Source organism: Xenopus laevis, chromosome 1L, assembly GCF_017654675.1.
Source record: "Xenopus laevis strain J_2021 chromosome 1L, Xenopus_laevis_v10.1, whole genome shotgun sequence".
NCBI lineage: Eukaryota > Metazoa > Chordata > Amphibia > Anura > Pipidae > Xenopus > Xenopus laevis.
The window spans coordinates 147,303,676-147,326,168 of NC_054371.1; the positions used below are offsets into that span (position 1 = coordinate 147,303,676).

A 22,493-nucleotide genomic window follows, 5' to 3' on the forward strand; every position below is an offset into this window, starting at 1 on the left:
TGCAGTGAATTTACATTCATTGCTGCCTACGAAAATACATTTTTATAAATATATATTTTATATATTATAAATAAAAATCACTGGATAGAACAAGCCTGATGGATTTCTAGTGTTTAAAGTACAATTCCACAGCATGTTCTGGTTAATGGAAGGCAATGGGGGAAAAAAAGCCTTCTCCCAGGCTTAATTCACAGAAGTAAACTTGTTTTGATAAAGCCTGTGCAGTGCCTTAGTGTTATGATTTACATATCACTGTTAGGAATTGTAGCATTTAAATTTGTTAGATAAGGGGACAAAATGATTGTGAAAGTATACCTTTCATTCAAAAAGCTTAAAATTCTTCAAAATCCTTTTCTATCAGGGCTATTGAACGGGGGGGGGCATGGACCACATATTGTCCTCCATGGGATTTTTGGGATTCAGCAAAGATTGGGATCAATCGGGTCATGAATCCAAACCCTAATTTACATATACAAATGTGCAGAAGGAAAAACTTGCTTTTCTGAAAGGAGTATTTATGATTTGAGGATTTGGTTTAGCCAGGCACTTGGATTTGGCCGATTCCAGCTGAAAAAGGCCCAATCTTGCATTAGGTGCATCCAATATATTACCTACAAACTAGGTGACACCAGCCAATGAACGGACAGAGCTCAGCGTTTTACTCACAACACTTCTTCCTGTTATGGTTAGAGCTGCATTATTTATTGTCAGGTGATTTCAGAGGAAGCAGAAAATAGTAGCTCAACTTAAAAGATGCAAAAGAGGAAATATTTATGCATCTAGCTTTCATATGTCACTTACTATGATATACATTATCTGTTAAGAATTTATTCTAAAGGTATCGTTTTTCCATTAGTAGTAATAGAAAATAACGTAATAAGACGTTAATGCTAGTGGCATGGCCCTTAAATTTCATTATATATACACACTTAGAAAGGGAAAAAAATGTTCATCACAAGTCAGGAGTGTTGGGTAAGAAAAGAAAAAATGGGGTACTGACGGTTTGGGCTGTTTTACAAAAGTTAAAGTAAGGTTATTTTTTTTTTATCTAGTTACTTTGGGAAAAAGTTTACTATTTTAGAGAAGATATACTACATGCCGAAGTTACTTAAAGGGGTTGTTCACCTTAAAACTAACTTTTAGTATGATGTAGTGAGTGATATTCAGAGACAAGTTGCAATTGGTTTTCGTGTTTTATTATTTGTAGCTTTTAGTTATTTAACTTTTTATTCAGCAGCTCTCCAGTTTGCAATTTCAGCAATCTGGTTGTTAGGATCCAAATTACCCTAGCAACCATGCATTGATTTAACCGAGACACTGGATTATTAATTGAAGAGGGCCTGAATAGAAAAAGGAGTGATAAAAAAAAAGTAGCAGTAACAAAATACGTGTAAACGTTCAAATCATTTGTTGTTTAAATGGGGTCAGTGACCCCCCAATTGAAAGCTGGAGTCAGAACAGGGATATTAATTCAAAAAATAAAAAAAAAAATAAAAATAAAAATAATGAGACCCAATTGAAAAGTTGTTTATAATTGGTCATTGTATAACATACTAAAGGTTAACTTGAAGGTGAGCCACCCCTTTAATGGAATCTCCAGGCGTAGCACAACATGCAAACTGTACAATGCTCCTGAACAAGCACTCTACACTGGTGGCTAAAGCTCCCCATAGACGCATAGATTTTCTTTTTTTTTTTTTTTGATCGACCAGGTTAAAAAATCTTTATCGATCCCAGTGCAATCTATGTTTGCAGGGCCAAGCAGGCAGCTACCCTTTGTTTTCCTGGCAAATTGGTCTTTTTAGTCGATGGACAATTTGTACGATCATTTCGAGATAATCGTAGTCTCACAATGACGACCGGATCTTTTAAAAAATCTTTACATCTATGGCCAGCTTTAGGGTTTAAGCACACGGGCAGATTCAGGGGGGTTTAGTCGCCTGGCGACTAATCGCCTCTTCTGCGGGGCGACAATCTCCCTGAACTGCCTTCCCCCTGCTATAATGACAAAACGCCAGTGCCAATGCATTTGTGGCGCTTTGATTTCCAAAGTCACCTGAAGTTTCCTCGTGAGGCAACTTCGGAAATTGAAGCGCCGCGAGTGCATTGGCGATTTTGCATTATAGCAGGCGGAAGGCAGGGAGAAGGCAGTTCGAGGAGAATGTCTCCCCGCAGAAGAGGCGATTAGTCGCCAGGTGATTAAATCTCCCAGATTCTGCCCGTGTGCTAGCTCCCTTAAGTGCACAAACCTTCATATCCCTCAGCAGAAACAGCATGATATATTTTGTTATCTACAGGGGCTGTGGGTGTGTTTACTAACACTGGCTGAATAAGATGAGAAGAGGTCAAAGAGCATTTCAGCTCAGGGCAAGCTTTAACCTGTAGTTTTCCTCTTGTGACTTTAAACTCACCTCAAAATGGGAATTTCACTTTCCCAACTGTCTAAATGTTCTTATGTTTTCTATATACATTTAGACAGATGTTTGCAGGAGGTAAAGAGCTGGAAAACAAACAGCACAGGTAGGATTCGTTTTGCCTAGCTCTCTGCCACTATAAGAATAATAATTGGCTTTAGATTTCTAGAAGCAGCCTAGCAGTCAGTCCTTAGGGCCCAAATGCATATATGCTGTGGTAGCAGAGTTTTATGTGAGGAGGCAGGATTTACAAACTCAGCAGAAGGAACCCAATAAAAATGACTAGGGTGCTTGCTGCAAGGTGTAACAAGAGCAACATGGAGGGGGCAGGATAGGGAACAGTTCCGCTTCACTAGTACAGGGCATTGCGCGCAGCTGATTGGTCACAGTCACTCCCCAGCGCTATACTGCACCAAAACTCTTACCTTTGGAGATCTCCAGTGCGCCAGGCGGCAGGTCGAGTTCGTCAGTCATGCTCGGAGCCGGACAAGAGAGAGTGTGCGCGTCCCTCGGCTGTGTCTCAGGAGTGGCTAGTATGACAGACTGGCACGGTGTCTAGCGACCAAACCCTCCCACCCATGAACTTTCCCCAGCGACCTTTGTGCTGTGCTGCTGCTCCCAGGCTGCAGACACGTCTCCTCGTGCACTGGCCACACTAAGTGCGCACAAACAGAAAAAAGAAATAAAACAAAGTTGATAAAACGTTGAAGTTAAAAGAAAAGTCTGGTCATGTCTGCACGCAGAGTCTGTCTGCTCCCACTTCCTTCCCACGCCACCAACACAGGCGAAACGTCAGTCAGACACTCGGGCTCGCGTCTATCCACGCCGAGAGGGAGAAGCGCGGAATGAGCGTGCAGACTGCGAGCAAAAAACCTGCTCTCTGGCTCTTGTTATGGTTCCGGTGCTACAAACAAGTCAGCCCCACACGGGGAAGAACGCCGTAAACTAAACCCGCCCACGTGCCCAGCCCTTGCAGCTCATTGGCCAGAGGGGCGCCAGCAAGTGAATGGAATGCACGCAACAGCCAATAGTAAAGGCAACAGAAGTTTAAATGGACAACAAGGAGGAGCCGGACAAAAGTCTGATTATCTCCCAAACGTTCATTAAACCGGAAAACCTGTGCTAACGAGGTACTGGATTCTGTGGTTTGTGGGTGTCACACGGATACGAGCGTGCCTTTACTATTACACACCACAACCCAATCAGGACTTATTTATTACAGTTATACAGATGCTACTACCTTTAACTTGTAGTATGTTACAGAATGGCCAATTCTAAGCAACTTTACAATTGTTCTTCATTTGGTTGTTAATACTTTTTTAAATATTTGCTTTTTTTCGGACACTTTCCAGCTTCCAAATAGGGGTCACTGACCCCTTCTAAAAAACAAATGCTCTGTAAGGCTACAGATGTATTGTTATTGCTACTTTTTATTACTCGTCTTTCCATTCAGAACCTCTCCTATTCATATTCCAAAATCAGTGCATGGTTACTAAGGTTCTTTGGATCCCAGCAACCAGACTGCTAAAAATTGCAAACTGTAGTGCTGCTGAATAAAAATTTAATCACTCAAAAAGCACAAATATAAAAACTGAAAACCAATTACAAATTGTCTCAGAATATCTCTCTACATCCTAACAACCCCATCACAGGCTGCAGTCACCTGTAATGAATACTGATGTGTTTTTAGAAAACAGAGCAAGTAAAGTGTCTGCTAAAGCATGAGGAGGAGAGCATTCTGATTCCCCCATTGGGGGAAGTGGGGTCCGCAGGAAAACCCAAGATATGAGCCCACTTCCAGCACATCACCCAATGATGACACCTGCCAGCAACATGATTTGCACTGTCATCAATCAATTACTTTTTTCCCAGACCCCTTGCTCTCTACCACGGCACTTCATAGCCTATTAATTCAAGTGCACCATTGGGTCCAACAGGACCAGGATACATCGTTTTTTCTTCTAGTGCCCTGGCAGCCCATTTCAACTCTGCCAGAAGGTAAATTGGCATGGCATTGAATACTTTACTTTTGCATAATACAAAGATACTAGTGATTTTTATAGACATGTTCAAAGGAATGCTATTGCTTCTGTATTGTAACATTTCTAATGATTGAAGCATAATGTAATATTCCTCTGCTGCACTTATTTAGCTCCCAGATGGGAATCCAGGCTGCACAGATCGCTTAGAAATCTATTCTGCTTGTAGACAGGCACATATACACCACCACAACAAGGGTGCACCCCATGTTTGTGCTAGCTGGGTTTCTTAATTGAGCAGGAATCACCTGGCCTTTGTTCTGACATGTATCACAAACTCAGCAATTGTTGGACAATTTAGTATAAAAACAAAGTGAAAGGCCACCTCTGGCTGTGTATGCAATGTGCATCTATAGCCATAATAAACTATCAACTTTTGACAGCTTTTGTGATAAAGGCACTTACAGCTCATGAAATCATCCCTCCCCTATTCCTTCTGAAAAATGTGAAATAAGAGTCTGACACGTCTGTTCCCTTTCCTGTTCTACAGGAGATTAAAGGACTGGTAAAAATGTATAGCTACAGTTTTACCTGATATAATATGTATATGTTATATATGTAAATAGCCTTTAAACAGAAATCTTAATTCATGTTTACTACCCACTATGTTGTGTCCTGCCATCTTTTATATGTTGTCTAAACAAAGCCCTACCCAGTCTATGGTGTTAAATGCAACCCTAGACAATACACATTCATGTACTACCCCAAAAGCCTAACCTGATAACTGCAGGTATTTTCACAGAAAATCATCATGCTTTTTGGAATTGCAGCGAATATCAAAAGCACAGAGCAAAAAAACATTATGCACAAACACCTTTAGGGCATTTCCTGGTGTTACTGGCCCTTATGGTTTCACACTACAGTTAACTTCCCCCACGGGTAGGTTGTGGTAATAAAGTTGTGGAAGGCAATCCAATAGGGCTAAATAATCCATGAATGGATGATTGCAATAGGGCAACTGGCAGTGGGGGCACTTTGATCCTGAGCCATCAGAAATCTTTCAACCTGAAACGTTATTCCTTTCTAACCCCCACCCTAACCAGCAAGATGGTAGATGGTAAGGACAGGGCTGGCCTTCAAACCCCAGCACTGCTCTCTGCAACTTACAGCAGGTGTCTTTTATTCAGCACAAGGTGCAGAACACAGCCAGTCCCCAGCCAGAAGTGGTCTCTGCATGAGCACTATGGGGCATGTACGTGTGCCCATAATGTTAATTGGCAGATTTAACAGGCCTTAAAGCTGTTTTAACTTCACTTTACTAAATGCAGTGTTAGTAAGAAATTGAGTATAAGTTATATGTCTAACTATTGTGTAAAGTTTTGTGAGTGTCAGTCAATGTAGTAAGTTATAAACAAAAATGAAAAGCCAGTCAATACCTAAAGCAATTACTGCCCATTATAAATAATACATAGGCTTGGCTTCAAATGGAAACAGTGTAGGAAGGTATCTACATGAAATGTGCTTTTGTACAAACATCTGGGGGTAAACAACATGGTAACATAGTAAGTTAAATTGAAAAAAAGATACACATCCATCAAGTTCAACCTTTTAAATTTTTCTAACATGCCTAAGTGCCAGATGATCCAGAGGAAGGCAAAAAAAAACATCTAAAGCCTCTCTTCAATTTGCCTCAGAGGGGGGGAAAAATGGCTAGTCCATGGCTAGTCCCTGGATAAACTTGTACTATGAGCTATCTTCCATAACCCTGTATCCCCCCCTGTATTCCCTCACTTGCTATAAAGCCATCCAACCCCTTCTTAAAACTATCTAATGTATCAGCCTGTACAACTGATTCAGGGAGAGAATTCCACATCTTTAAAGCTATCACTGTAAAAAAAAAAAACCTTCCGAATATTTAGGCAGAACCTCTTTTCTTCTAATCGGAATGGGTGACCTTGTGTCAGCTGGAAAGACCTACTAGTAAATAAAGCCATAACTAAAATGTGCAGATTATGGAGTACTGTAGTAAAGTTTTAAAGAGGGGCACTTGGAAACTCTGTGCAGGTACATCATCAGATGAGTAAAACTTACGTGCACTAACCGCTTCTCTTAAAGTACATACTTACAGAATAAATACAAGCTTAAAACACATTTTATAATACTAATTATGTAAGGTGCACATGCAGTTATAGCAATGTCAGGGCGCCACACCTTAAGGAGTGCCAGTCTCTGTGGCTGAATAGGTCACATACCACAAAGGCCATTTGTAAAGGCAACAATATAAAAAAATTACTACATAACTGATTTCTGTTTTGTTGCATCAATGCTATTCAGACAGAAAGCTTTGCAATATACATATAAAACACCTTCTTTTCAATATACATCAGAGAATGCCAAGGGCCATTTTTTAGAGAAGCAAATCTAGCACAAACCTGCAGCCATAAAGTCATTCTCAGGGCTAGACCAAACCACAACTACTTTTGCAAGCATTTCTCAGGTTAATCTCTTAGAGTGAAAATTTACCTTAAAATAATTCTAAACTAATGTGGAATTTAATTTTTCTAGTGATATGAATTATGTAATGCCAAGGTCAGAGATACCATCAGATGAGTAGATGGTCGCCATATAGTATGCTATCGCACCACCAGTGACATGGTATAAACAAATTGCACTTTATCTGCCCGTGTATTTACTGCATAGTATAAGCAGATATATATATATATATATACCTTTTAAGACGTAGTAAGGATTTTAAAATGGGGCTGGTAACATTTTTCACCACAGCATTCATTTTCCTCTGAGTGATCTCTTCTCAGTGTCACTACTTCTGACTTCTTACTGAAACCCTAGCATTCCAGCTTGACATCATCCTGCTAGAACAAAAAGGTCAATATTCTTCACCTCCCCCACATCTCACGTTTGTACTGACAACTGCTAGTGTGATCCAAAGATCCAGTCAAATCTATGCATGCACAGAGAAATATCACATTGTTCAATATAACTTTATATGATCTATTCGTTTTAGGATTCATTATTTTTACTGCCTCAGATATATATTTGCAGAGATTCAAACAATTACAGGGTTAATAGCAATCCATTTTGAGACTTTATTTCAAGTTATAATTGAGTGTAGGCTTAAAAACTCTAAGATTGAAGTATTATTGCCCTTATGACATGGAGTTGGTTGACGTCTCCATAACTGCATACGGCACAACAAGGTTTTTGCTAGGTTTTTAACTGGTTAGTGCTAGGCTTAACTAGAAGGACTGACCAATGTTTTATCTTAGGTAAGAAGTGAATATAAGTGAATGAGGGATAATTGTTTTCAATTAAACATTCAGTACGGCAGCATAGGATTACAGCAAAATGATTGTGAAAGCCTGTGAGTACTGGTGCAATATTATAATAGAACATGTACAAAATATATAAATGGGAAAGGTTCCAAGATAATTTAAAAGAAAAGGAAAAGCTTCATCAATATGAATTCTTATCTTGTGATAAAAATGATTAGTGCTAGTGATTACAATTGTCCTCAATCACCTATCTATAAAATGTGCATGAAGGATAACCTGCTTGTTTTTGTTATGTTACCCGAGATCAGCCTGGGCAAATGCAAACTGTAAAACCACGAGTGCCAATTACGCTGGAGCAAAGGTTCTTTCTAGTATTTACTTAATCCATGTTAGTAACATACTCAATTTCCTCTTCCCTTTGATTGCATACATTATTGCGAAATGGAGACGCCACAGCAAAGGAGGTAATTTTGCTACAAATGTAACATATCTGTTAACTGTATGCAGAAGGGAGAATTTTGCTCTGGGCCTCAAAAAGCTCTGCATGCTGCATGGGTCAAAATATCAATTATAAAGTATACATGAAGAAATAATTATACTGTCATATTTTTTTGTTTTTACAGCAGAATGTAGCAGGAGATACTGGGAGTAAATATACATAGTCAGGCCTGGATTTGTGGAAAGGCCACCAAGGCCCGGGATTAGGGCGGCAGGATTTTAGGGGGGCCCAACCACACCTACGGGGGTTTGGAAGCTCTGGGGCTGATAATGAGATATAATAGTTTTTTCAATTTCCCATTTGTCAATCCCCAGTGCTCCCAACCTGATGGTGAAAATTTGAGTATGCGCACAAATGAAGGGGAGGGGACAAGGGAGACAAACGGCAGGGGGCCTGGGGGCACCAGCTATGTAAATCCAGCCCAGTACATAGTGCAGCTCTAAATAATACCATGTCCATATTCAAGCTGTGATTAAAGTAAACCAAGGTAATTGGAAGATGTATTGTGGTAATAAAGAGCATTTGATAGCAAAGGAGTCTACCTCCCCTTTCAAGCTCATCACTAATAACATCAATTTGTTGCAGCTAACATCATAAGTTAAGCAATTTATTTACATAGCTGTATTGTCATTACAAATAACCAACACATGCAACTTACAAACACACATTATCTACAAGGATAAAAATACAAATATTTGGGTGCAATACATGCCAGTTAGCACTACAGAATAAGTTGGTTTGGAATTTTTAGGATAACGGACAATGGGGTGCAGGTGACCATAAAGGCAGCAGGTGGTCATTTAATTTGTTACCAGTCATATAGCACCTAATGGAGCTAAAGGGCAATCATTCAGAGGCAATTATACTTTTATGTCAACTCCAAAGGCAGAATAGTACAGCACAGAATCACAAGAAAAATACACAAAAGCTTACCCCAGCAGTTGGATATATTGTAGACAACTGCAGTTAATTTTCATACGGTTATTTATTCACATGAAATACCTTTTTAAATCTACATGTATTTTTAGTCATAGTACTTTTTATTAAACAGTGTTTTAAATATGAGCTGTTATATGTGATATTTTGTAATGTTCAGAGATAAAGTTTACTTTTTAATCTAAGATTCAAACTTTTTCACTGAGGCCCAACACCCAAGACATTAATGTTAGGCCTTTAAAAAATAAAATGGCAATGGTACATAAAAACACACAGGAGCTCAGTGCTGTGAAGAGGAAATAATCTACAGGTATAAGTGATCATTTCTTTATATCTAAAGATTCAACATAACATAAGGGTACCTCACCCCAAAAAAGATGTGTTTTGGATGCCCAGGTCCGAACCCATCACTTTAGTTTTTCATCAATTTCACTCTTTATATACAGTATAGGATCCGTTATCTGGAAACTGATTACCCAGAAAGCTCTGAATTACAGGAGGGCATATCTTATAGACTCTATTATTACCAACTAATTACAATTTTTAAAAAGCATTCCCTTTTGCCCTTGTACAGTCCTATTGGGTTTAATTAATACTTAAATTATTTTTAGTAGACTTAAGGTATGCACATCCACATTACTGAAAGATTTGGAAAACCCCAGGTCCCAAGTATTCTGGATAACAGGTCCCATACCGGTAGTGTTTAGCTTTTTATACCATCTGTAGGTCAAAGCTCATGGGCAAATGTCTTGGGCCCAGGTGATGCAGTCCTGACCCTATAGTTTAGGGCAGAATTCAACCATTCACTTCTGTAATTGGTTATTTAGGTATTTCATGACACTGTAGTGGTTTGAGTGCAACATTAAAGGGAAGCAGTCATTTCATAATTACTAGTTTAATTTTCTGCCCAAAGGTTTCATGTTCAAGAAATTCATGAATTTTTGCTTTGTTTCAGCCAATGTTTTTTTTTCAATATCACAATTATATTAAATAAATGCAGCAGTGCTGTAAATTAGTCTTTCAGAGAAAAGGCACTTAACCCTGCCACATATCTTGTGAGACACCTGCTATAGCCATTAGTAGATATTTAAGTCAAGTCATGTAACCTTAAAACAAAAGCCAGTTGAAGGCAACACATTTATATTCACAGAAAGGAAAGTACAGTTCATGACTACCACAAGCAAGCAGAAAAAGCACCATACCTTTACAGAAGAAAAATTTATCTTTTTTATACCAAAACTACAATACACAATATTTCAGGCATGAGTAAAAAATGTTATTCCTCTAAATTCCAGATGGCTTGTTATTTTGGTACAGACCTAGCCAAAATGTCAAAGAATGACAAGTACTACAAAAATGTTTCAGGATAGCCATACATAGATATGGGGAAAGATGAAAACAGAAAATAGTGTGAAATAGGAGAAATATCTAAAGAATTTGAAACCTTGGCCTAAACAAAATGAATACAAGAGAAAATCTATGCTGCAAGAACACTGAAACATCTCTGCATGAAGACACATTATTATAAACAGAACAATTATGTATGAATATAAGCCTAAAACACACGGGTTGGGCAAGTTTGGGACAACATACCATCACCAGGAGTCACAGGCATCCAGCTGTGCTAGAAGTTAAAGGAGACATATTGTGTAAAAAAAACAAAAATGTGCCAGTGCATTATACTCCTTTAAGCAGAACCTGGACTCCTGGCCCATAAGTTGAACTTCCTACTGCCTCAGTTTCCGGGCAATGCAGGGCAGCTGGGTCACTCAGCTCACTGCACTATGGAATATTAACCAATCAGCAGCTCAGCTGACCTGATAGGGAACTGAAAACGTATTTTGCTTGTGTGACTACAGGGCTGTGATTAGTTATTCCTTCCTACTGTGCTTCTGCCAGGGACCACTAGGACACATCCACCTCTCACTTGAAACCGGGACAGTAGCAGACTTATGTGGAGCTCCAATAAAGGGGCCATTTTTAAAGATAATGATCATTTATAGCCCAAAGTGAAAGCTGACAGATTTACATACCTCCCAACTGTTCCTATTTCGCAGGACATTCCTGATTTTGACAGTTTCACTGTCAATTGCAAGTTGAACCACCAGAAAAGTTTTGCAAACTAACTATAAGATAAGGAGACTTGGTGGGAGACCAGAATACACAAACCCTGCAAATATATATATTTGTAACTGATACAAACATATAATAAGTCAACATATAATACCCCCATAAAATGTGTTCCAACTTTCCATAACCTGTCAAATTACAGTTTACATTTAACTACCTAATGTGTGATATTGGGGGTTAGGGGTTTGACCACAAAATGGGTGTGGTCAAGAAATTACTACACTATGCGCAGCAGATCTTTTTGTCCCTCTTTACATTTTTTAAATGTGGGGAGGTTTGCGTTTATTATGCATTATTGCCTAAAAGATTAGGCGGGATTTCACTTCTGCTAAATGTCTCCTTTAAAGCTGGGACCATAGCTTACATTGTCACCTCTATGCCTCATCCCTCTGGAACTGTACTGCACCATTACTCCCCTTAAGTCTGACATCGCAAGAAGGGGCATGGGTCTAAGAACCTTGAAAATGTCTAGGCTGTGTTCAGTGTGGGTTCATAAGGGGTGTTTTAGGGTTGGGTGCAGGTCACGAAATTCCTGACCTTAATATCTTTACCAGAAACCCTAAAAGAAAAGATACAAGAAAATCACTGGCACAGGTTGATGAAGGCTTCAGGTTATTAGCTGGCCTATAACCTTTCACAAATAAATTATATGAAAAAGGAAACCGAAGCAGCAATTCCAATAGGACCCAAGCTAAATGCACCATATTTTAAGAGAGAATCATGCCCCTAGGGGTGAGCATTATACCCTGCATTTATCCTTTCTGTTCCATTGATGCTAGAAAGCACACTGCTGCCATGTGTGACCAGGTGTAGTACAGATGAAGCAAACTATAATGGTGAAGTGCCAGGATGTCCAGCACAAGGCTGCCCCAGAGCAGCAGTCACCTCTTTGGATGCCAAAATAATTTTAAGGCACTCTTACATTCCTACCCGACCAAAATATACAGGTCCAGTAACTTTGAATCAGTATACGTGAATGTTGTCATGATATCCACACTAAACAACTGTTGCATTTTTCAGATGGGACTGATGCTTTCACCAGCAGTTATGGCGAACTATTGTGAAAATGAAAATTAAATATAAGCTTCATCACATTGAAATAATAAACTTCCTAAATACAATCAATTCAAAATTCTGCATTGTTTCTGAAATAATCAAGTTTATATTCATTATCCGTCTCTCATCATCTGTTTCTCCTCATTCTGTCTTCATGCAGCAGTTGGGTGTCAGACGAATGATCCAATATATCCAATATATCTTATAGGGGGGCTTCCTTTCCTAGCCAATGTATTAGAGCTCACTCAAATAATTGATTCCAGTACAAATAAAATCTAACAAAATAACTGTCTTTTGCACAAATTCTGCATGTGGAGAGTCAGGATTTCTGGTGATTTTAATAGAACGAGCTCTAATACATCTTCTAGGCAAAAGCAGCCTCCCTATAAGATATATTGGATCAAACTGTCAATGAATATCTAACACCCAACTCCTGCATGAAGACAGAATGAGGAGAAAAACAGATGCTGAGAGAGGAATAGTGAACATAAACTTGATTATTTCAGAAATATTTAATTGATTGTTTTCTCATTTCAGCATGCTGAAGCTTATATTAAATTTTAATTTTCGTGATACTCCTATTAACAAAACACCTGTGTCTGTCAGTTGAACTAAGATCTTGCTCTGACTACTATCAGTCTGTAGAAGCACCTCCATCCACAATTATAAAACAATACAGATGGAAATAAAATAATCAGATATAAAGATGCCAGAGTGACCTTTTTCCCACCACATATCAGACATTTATAATACAGAAATCTCATGAAAATATCAGGCCAAGAACATCCCAAAAAAACAAGCAAAAAATAAAATGCACTATGAATGAGACTTTTAATTGGAATGATAATTCCCATACCAATTTTAGAAATGCAGCTATTATAAAAACATTTGGCAGTGTTCCATCATGGATACATATTTGTACAAATTAATAGCTTTTGTTCTATAGGGATATACAATTGCATTATGATGTGTCATGCTATAATTAATCGGTTTATTCCTTTTAGGTACATGTGAGTATGTTGTCCTTCCACTACTGCTTGCATAAAATACTTTAGGAACTGAATCATGTGTTTTTTTAAAGGTTGCTTTGTTTTTGTTTCTAGGAAAACATCTCAGATTTTTTGGCAAACTTCAAATGGGCTTTTACATGGTACTTTTTGACAAATGGCTTCTTTTGTGCCAGGTCTTGATATTGTTGACCAGTACATACAATGAAGTATTGTGGTATGGTATGCCCTGGAGCTGCTGTTTAAACCCTGGCTAAATCTCTAATGCCTAGCAGCATGATGCTAAATCTCTTTAATATTGGTCATATAAATAGTCTCCTTGCTATGTGGCTGATTATAAGGTGCATGTTGCATAAGTATTTAGAAGCCAGTGAATTATTAACTAGACATACACCATGTGAATTTTAGGTGTGATTTGCATTGCAAACTATGTTTGCGTCTACATTTCCGCATTTCATTCAAACACATGGGAAAGCTGCTAGGAAAGTTACTGAAACAGCTGAAGGCCACAGCTACTTAAAGGGGTGGTTCACCTTCATACAACTAGTAGTTTTCAGATAGATCACCAGATATAACGACTTTTCCCAATGACTTTCTATTTTCTATGTGTGACTGTTTTTTAATATTGAAGTGTAAAGTGTCATTTTTCACATTCTAAAGCAGCTCTGGGAGGTGGGGTCGCCGATCCTGTAAACTGTTCTAAATGGATACATTTAGTTGATACATTTCTTATCTTTGTCCCTGCTGAGCAGAATCCCTGGGCTTTCATTGCAGGCAGCTTAGACTTGATACAATAGTTGCTAATACTCCAGAGATGCTATATATAAATGTATCAACTAAATGTTTAACAGTTCAGAGTCTGCATTACAATTATTGAGCTGCCAGACTCAACACCAGAGACACAAACATTTAACTTTAAACTTAGATTTTGGAAAAACAGTAAAAAATAAATAATGGAAAGTAATTGAAAAAAGTCTTTATTTCTGGGGAACAATCAAAAAACAACTGAATTGAAAAAAGTGTTTGGAAGGTGAACAACCCCTTTAATTGATAAACTTACATTATATTTGATACATTGAAATAATGTAATCATTTTGTATGTGTGATTAATACATTTTAAAGCAGACCTGTCGCCCAGACATAAAAATATGTATAATATCCCTTTATATGTTTTATATATTTGAAAATATCCTTTTCAAATTAAAAATGAAATCCATTTTTTTTATTAAAGCATTCATAGCTGTTGTAAACTCATTTTAAAATCTACGCTGTCAATCAAATATTGCCTGCTGCTCCTCTATTCCTTAGGCATAGAGGCAGGGCAGGGGCAATTACTTTCACTTTCCATTCAGCACTTCCTAGATGTCACTGCACTCCCCATATTCCCAGCTCTCTTTACCATTTAATTGTGTAGCCAGTGCATTGGAATGGACATCACATCCTCAATTCTGGTGCACAAACAAGATTCTGAGATGATACGAGGCTTGCCTTAATAACAGTGTCCACAATACTGCTCCTGCCTGCTTGCTATAATTATGAATTCCCAGAGCGACGGAAACAAGATTCAAATAATTTATACAGTGTAATTAAAGTTTATTTTGCTTGATAGGATTTGGAATATTTTTTTCAGATGAAAGGTCCCCTTTAAAGAACTGTTTTCCCCACATTTTTCCCACATTATGAAAGATGTTTTTTATACATGTTCCTGTGCGAAATATCGACCTTTGTACTGCACCTTCATAGCACCTTACTGCTTGAGGAAAATGCCCTGACTGGATTTGAACATGGAATCCCAGTGCTGTAGCTAGGAATTATTAGTCAATGCATCATTGTACTGACTGCTGTGTAACTATTTGGTAATCATATTAATTACCAAGGAATAATTCATAAGGAGTATATACTGCAGGGCTTATTAGTAATTACTACAGGTGAGCATTGCGAGGTGCGTAGAAATTCCAGCAGTTAGCAGTTTGCATCAGTGTTGCAGAACAGAGTATCTTAATTACTTGTCTCTGAATTGATTGGCTGCAGTTCTGCAATAGATCGATAAGCAACACTTCATCTGAATTGCTTTTTTGCTCAGTATATTGCGAGTAGCTCCCTATGCTCAGGTGTCTGACAGCACCCCAGAGCCATCAGAATTTGCAGAATTTTTTCTACAAGTAGAAAAACATTGGTGGCCAGGGTCCCCCTACAAGTTAAAAAAAAACCCATTGGTGGCCAGCCCCCCCCAAGAGTAAAAAAAATGGTGACCAGGGTCCCCCAAGATAAAAAAAAAACATCAGTGGCCAGGGTTTTTCCTATAAGTGTTTTTTAAAAAACATTGGTGGCCAGGGTCCCCACTTAAATTTAAAAAAATAACAAAAAAGACCATTGGGTTGGAACGTTTTTTTCCGGCTTGGCTCCTACTTAGGCGCAGCCTGGCTCTTATTTTGGCAGAAGCTTTGGCACCTACTTCGGTGTGGCTTGGCTCCTACTTTTAGTGGTGGTTTGCTGTGGATTCGACGACTTAAGGGGAGGCCTGGCTAATCCAGGACACACAGCACGGCCTGGCCCTCCTTAACATTTAGAAGCCACCGGGCCCAGATTGCCCCCCTGATGGCGGTCCTGCCCAGAGCAGACTGATGTCTGAGCAGCAGAGATGGGAACCTTCCACAACCATATCACGACAAATTACCAGTTAGGCTCTTATACACAAATGTTTCTTGCCGAGTTCCCCAGCAGTTTATCTCTTTTGTGTACCACCTCAGGGGGACACGGGAAGAAATGCTTCCATTCATTGGGATCGGGTTGTACTCACTCAGAATTATGCAAGCAATGAACGCAGGTAGAAAGCATCAAGTTCCAAAAGAATGGACTGCTGCGTTTCTTCCACTGCAGGGGAATGCAACAAGATACACGTGGGTAAGGGCCCTTAGGGTTGCTTACACCAAAGATGACGGACTTAGATCCATTTAAATTACCAGTAATGACCTAAAGTTCATTTTGTGCATACAAATGCCTTTAATTTTTTTTAGCATCACTGCTATTACCCTATGGGGGTCTGTTTATAATGTCTTCTTTCCTGAGGGCAGTGCTTGCATATAGTAGTATAAAGTCACTGAGTAGTAGAAAGTCCTTCGGCAGGTGCACAAGCAGATTCAAGCTGATTTTGACAGGCATTTTTTTCTACTTTCCCATACTCCCCTCATTTATCAGTAACTTCTTGTTCTTCATGAAGCACTGCGCAATTGCATTTGTGAAAAACGTAATGATGCAGAATACCACTAATAACAAAGTATCATGATCCATGACACAGTGACATAGTCTTGTGAGAACTGCTGGTACCATGTTGACACTGCAGTGTATTTCAGCCATGTGTGCTAGTTACCTTTGCGTTTAAATAGCAATGAATACTCCTGGAAAGTTAAAGGCGTTTTCAGCCAACACCAAAAATGCAGTGCTACAGCATTTTTTACAACCAACAGAAATCCATATGTTTGCCATTAGGCCAATGCAGTTCATTCCAATGTGAATGTGTTATTGGCATACTTATGCAGAAGAGGGTATTTTTTTTAAAAAATGTTACAACAAGCTAATTTTCCTAGAACAGGTTTTACCCAACAAAATAATTGCATTTCAAGTAATGTATAGAGAAGGTTACATACATACTACAGGAAATCGTTAGTACAAGTATTAAACAGCTATTACTGCTGTAATAGCAGCAAACATCTGATTGATGGGCATGAGATACTCAATCAAAGCAAACACCCTTTACCACATAATCTCCATAGTAAGCTTCCTGTACCTTCGCAAATGTGGCCTTCCAAAGATATCTGTAAGAAAGAATGTTCCCCCATGTACCACTATCTGGATGTCCTGTGTGTTCTGTGGCCATATAAAGGCACAATGCTGCTGGCATTTCCTGAGGTCAAAGAACTCTAAGGAGACTTCTCATATCATATTTTACAAAAGAAGCACATTATTTGTTGTAACACAAAAGTCTCAGTATGTGATGTGACACAAGTAATATCACTAAGCATAATTGGAAAGCTTTTATTTTGCAGATTATTTGTGGCTCTTATACATAAAAAATTAATATATCTGTAACATTAATATGCATAATCACTTATTCTTAACTTTGAAAAGAAATATTTAAATGTTGTAATCATAGTAGCATAAATCACTTTCATGAAACTAATGTGCACAGCAGCACTGCAGGCAGTTTATAATTCTAAAACACAATCCACCCAGGACGCAGTGTGCAAGGAGTTTGTTTGTTCTCCCCAGGCTTGTGTGCATTGCCTACTAGTATTCTGATTTCTTCCATCACTCTATCTATAACATACAGACAGGTTAACTGGCTCCTGAGAATTGATGTGAAGATATGTAATAAATGTCTAGAACTGTTTTTACAGCTCTAGTCACTCGCAGCAGCAGAAAGTAGCATTTACTGGTCACCTGTTGGTTAATATGAGTTGCTGCATCTGGGCAAACTTTGTGCCTTTTATTACATACTGTATGTGGACTAGTGTGTAAGCTCCACTTGGGTAAGGCAGGTAATATGGTGGTGCTAAATATAATCATACAATGTGCTTCACACTGAACATTGAGTGTCTCTATATGAATATTAAGGTCAATTCTCCATTTGGGGGCAATTAAAAGGTTTCATCACATAGACCTGCAGCACTTTTATAATGAATGTCTCAGTAGTTATGCTTAGCTAAAAGAGGTTCTTAAAGGAGATCTAAACTCGAAAAAATGAACTGGTATAAACTTATTTAGCGTAGTTTGCTAATTTACATACATTTTATTTTCAAGTGGTTTCTGAGATACTAATGGTTTAAGACAGTTGTATCATGTTACACAGATTTCAGCTCAACAGCTTTTTGAAGGCCAAGAGTGCCAGTCTGTTTTTGGACTTCCTGGATTCAGTCATCCCCGAATCTACGTTTAAGATTTTTACCAATTTTTGGCGGTCCCTTATAAAATGTAAAAGCAGGGTTCTACTGTATGCTCATCAGGACCACAGCTAAGAAATGTATCTGTGGCCTTGCTCCAGAGATACATAAAAAAGGGGAAAAAAACCTGAAACTTTAAACTTAACTATTTAATAAAGAGATCACAAATAAAACACAGAACTGAATTGAAAATGTCTTTATTTCTGGAGTTCTTTATTACTGAACTGAAAAAAAGTGTTTGGCAGGTGAACAACACATTTAACTCCCCTGTACCAGCATTCAGTTAGAAACTAGAATAGTAACACACAAATCAGTATTTTGTTCAGATGAGAGGGCAAAGAAATGCTACTCGGCAAACTTTAAAGAAAAAAAAAAACTTCCTTGTGGGAAATCACCAAAACAACAATCTCCCAGGAACAATGAATCCATTGTGTAGCTATACACCCACACCTTTGGGTTATTTTTGGATAAGTAAGAGACTTGAAAATTGCCAGAAATAAAATGGTATGACACTATTATGATGCAATTTTTTATCAAATGTTGCAGAAAGATAAAAGAATGTGGAATGAAGAACATGGAGTTAGATTGAGAGAGTCAATTGGCAAATTGGCCCACGTGACCAAGCTATACATATGATGCCTATTTATCAGTACCTTAAATATCCGTCCTACCAATTTTAATTTACTGAAGTAGGTGAAATGCCTTTCATCTCACACACCAACCAAAGGGCTCAGCCTCCAACTCCAATCCAAGAGTATTGAAATACAAATTACAGGGCATGAAAAACATCCCAGTAAGTTAAGGGATTTTGACAGAATCCCTCAAAATAGCTTTAATTATTTATTTTCGTTTATCAAAAGATCTCCCCTTCACACCTAGCGCTGATACTTCTGAAATGAAAACAGAGTGTTGCATTGGGGAGTGGGATCCAATCAAAAATAATCACACATGATGACTAGAGTAGTACCACCCCTATGGAGTGTTTCCAGTGCAAATGGACCAATTTCAGAAAATACTAACTATTTTTAAGAGACCTTTGTGGGGCTGGAACTAGAGGTTGGCATTTGCTTATAGAATCAGGCGAGCACCCTGTATGGGAAGAGATCATTACACTTAGTTGTCTACCATTGTAAACAAAGGCATACCCTGCCTGAAATATATGACTGATTGGGCCCGGATACAGCTTTTTGTGCTTAGAGTGACTATGCTACAGTTTTTTTTACCAGAGTAAGGGTAAGGTCACCCTGGCAGATTCTCGGAGATTTAGTCGCCTCTTCTTTTGGTCAACAAAACCCCCCGAACTACTACCCCCTGTCTTCTGCCTGCTAGAATGAAAAATCGCCTGTGGCATGGCACTCGCGCCGCTTCGTTTTCCGAAGTTGCCGAGGAAACTTCGGGCAACTTTGGAAAATGAAGTGCCGGCAAGTGCCGCAGGCGATTTTTCATTCTAGCAGGTGAAAGGCAGGGAGAAGCAGTTTGGGGAGTTTAGTCACCCCAAAGAAGAGGCAATTAGAGCGACTAAATCTCCCCGAATCTCCCAGTGTGACCTTACACTTATGTGTTTGGGATTGGCAGTGCCACTTAAGCAAACACATTTATCAAGGGTCGAAGTGAAAATTAGAATTTCGAGTTTTTTATGACTAAAACTATGAAATACGACTAGGGAATTGTTTAAAATTCGATTCGAGTTTTTTTAAATATTCTAATTTGATTTTCGAGATTTATCATACACTGGCCCTTTTAAAACTCAAATTCTACTATTCGCCACCTTAAACCTGCCGAATTGCTGTCCTAGCCTATGGAAGATGTCCTGGGATCAATTTAGAGTTGTTTGCAGCCTTTCTGACATTTGAGGTTTTTTTCAGAGAAAAAACCTGAATCAAGTTTGATCCAAATTTGTTTTGATTAGAATTTGATTTGAGTTTGCAGGTCCATCTTATTAACCTGAGTTCCAAAAATGTAATTTTTTAAATAAATTGCAATTGGTAGAATTTCGACTTTATGGGAGTTTTAGATAACTCCCATGTACTTGAAATTCAACCCCTGATAAATCTGCCCCTAACTGATCCTATCTCATATAAATAGCTAGCTACTTAGGGTACGGTATATACACTTGAATACGCTTCTGACTTTTCTCCAGACTGTTATATTACAATGCAACTCACTATACCTACAGCATTCACACTTCAAATTATCAGGCAGTTTCGTTACCTCAGTTTATTTTAAGATACTTATAGCAACTAGCTTTATTCTTTCTCTGGTGTTAGTGCAAAATAATGCATAATTACGTTACATAATATCCCATACACACCACCTGCTGGTGAAAGTATTATATTATTATATTATTATAAGATATACTTTTATAAATCAAACACGGTTTAGAGACCAAAACAACATCAAAAGCTTAGGGGAAAAAATAAAGAAACAATTATTAGACATAGGGGCAGATTTATTAAGGGTTGAGTTGTGTTTTCAATAAAATATGTTTTGAGTTTAAAAAAAAATGTTTTTTGATAAATAACCACCATAGTGTCTTACCATAAACTTCAACAAACCACAAAATCTATTGTAAAATACTGGTGTAATTCCAGCATAATACTGTAAGAAAGTATTAATAGCATTTAAAGAATTAAGGTCAACAGGGGACATTTGTCATTAGTACTGATGCCACAGCTTTATAAATATATGCGTAAAATGTAATAAATCCTGTTATAAATATGCCCCTCCCCCAAGTGTTGCAGTTATCGCTGTGAAAGGCTGGTCCAGTCAATTACTAAATATACAGAGCTATGACTTTGTTCAGACACAGGGACACTGAATGCTTAATTAAGTCAAAATGAATAAAGCAAACACAAAATATTACTGAAATTTGTTGAAACAGACTGATAACTATTGACCTGGAGGCATACTGTCATACTTTTTGCTATCCCTGCCATCAAAAGTACACATTCTAAAGAATTCAAAACAGGTACATTTCTTTCTACTTCAAATTACTAAACTGCTAAGCTGTGCTAAAATGGTACATTTTGACAAATAATCTTTAAAAATGAACTGAACATTAAACTCATTCTATACATATACAACATCTTTATTCCCATGTTCTGAAATTTTCCATGTTCTTGAACAGGTTGCTGCCCAATATCCACAGAATTACTAAAGATGTGTCACGCAAAGACCCAACAATGAAAATTATGGACACACATTTACATGGCTACTTCAAAGACAAATACAACTTGCTTTTACCTCTTCTTTGCAGAAGGAATAATGAAAGAAAAAATAGTATACATAGAGTGTTTGCCATGGGTTACTGGGACACTGTAAGCGGGTTTTACTAAAACTGTAATCTATCTCATCTTTTTATTAAACCAAGCTTGCCCAAACTCCCGTCCACCATTTAATCTTATTTAACAATAAAATAACTAGAAAAAATTGTTGCTGGAAAAAACTTGATAAAATTGTGTGAAAACTCAAATCATATGCATTTTCGGATTTGATGCCTGAAAAGCCTGAATTTTTGGAATTATCAGACGAAACCCAGCGCAGATCACTATATCTTCAAATTGGGATAGGGAAATCTCCCACTGACTTCCACATGACCTTGACAGGTTTGAGATAGCAGATTTTCGGATACGGAAAATCAGAGTGTAATAAATCTCAAAAAATCCAAGTTTAAGTTTTTGTCCAAAAAACCTCGACCAGAAACAATAAAGGTTTAGTAAATAACCCCTTTAATGTTGCCCCTATTTATCATCACCCTATATGTATTCAGAATTAGCTACCAAATTGACATACTTTTAACACTAGGATCCTATTTATTATAATTACATTCTAAGACCTTGTACACATGGATGTATTCCCCTATGGTGGATCTTTTATGCGTTTCACCTGTTTTTGGCAATTCCCTGCAGCAGAGTGAGTAAAACATTGTGTTTTGTCATATGGTTCCTTGTGGGGGAATGCATAAGGGTCCACTACAAGGAACCACATGAAAAAAGAACCATATATAAGAGGCCTTACACTGGCAAAAAGGTAACATTGTAACATATAAAATATACATAATATATACTATGTATATACTGGTTCAGTGTAAAATTAGAGCTCACCACAGAAAAACTCACCCACTTTCTAGTTGTTCCTATTGGATTTTTAGAAGCATATGGGTTAAGGTTAGAGTTCACAATTTGATGAAGTCTGATATCAGATATAAGAATGGGGTCCCCACTGGGACCCCATTCAGTT

The 22,493-nt window shown here is 38.0% G+C and overlaps 1 protein-coding gene across 9 annotated transcripts in view; it reads right to left on the minus strand.

Annotated features, from left to right (window-relative positions):
• Window positions 1–22,493, minus strand: part of cdc14b.L (cell division cycle 14B L homeolog) — a 59,777-nt gene that overhangs the window by 25,206 nt on the left and 12,078 nt on the right. For 2 of the 9 annotated variants that reach the window (XM_018259208.2, XM_018259224.2), the window contains exon 1: window positions 2,840–3,382. The exons of 5 other annotated variants lie outside the window; for them this stretch is intronic. In XM_018259208.2, coding sequence (XP_018114697.1) covers window positions 2,840–2,888 — 49 coding nt within the window. In that variant the 5' untranslated portion in view covers window positions 2,889–3,382. Of the gene's footprint in view, window positions 1–2,839; window positions 3,386–22,493 lie in introns of those variants that run through there. 2 more of the 9 variants (XM_018259215.2, XM_018259221.2) reach the window with 2 other exon arrangements.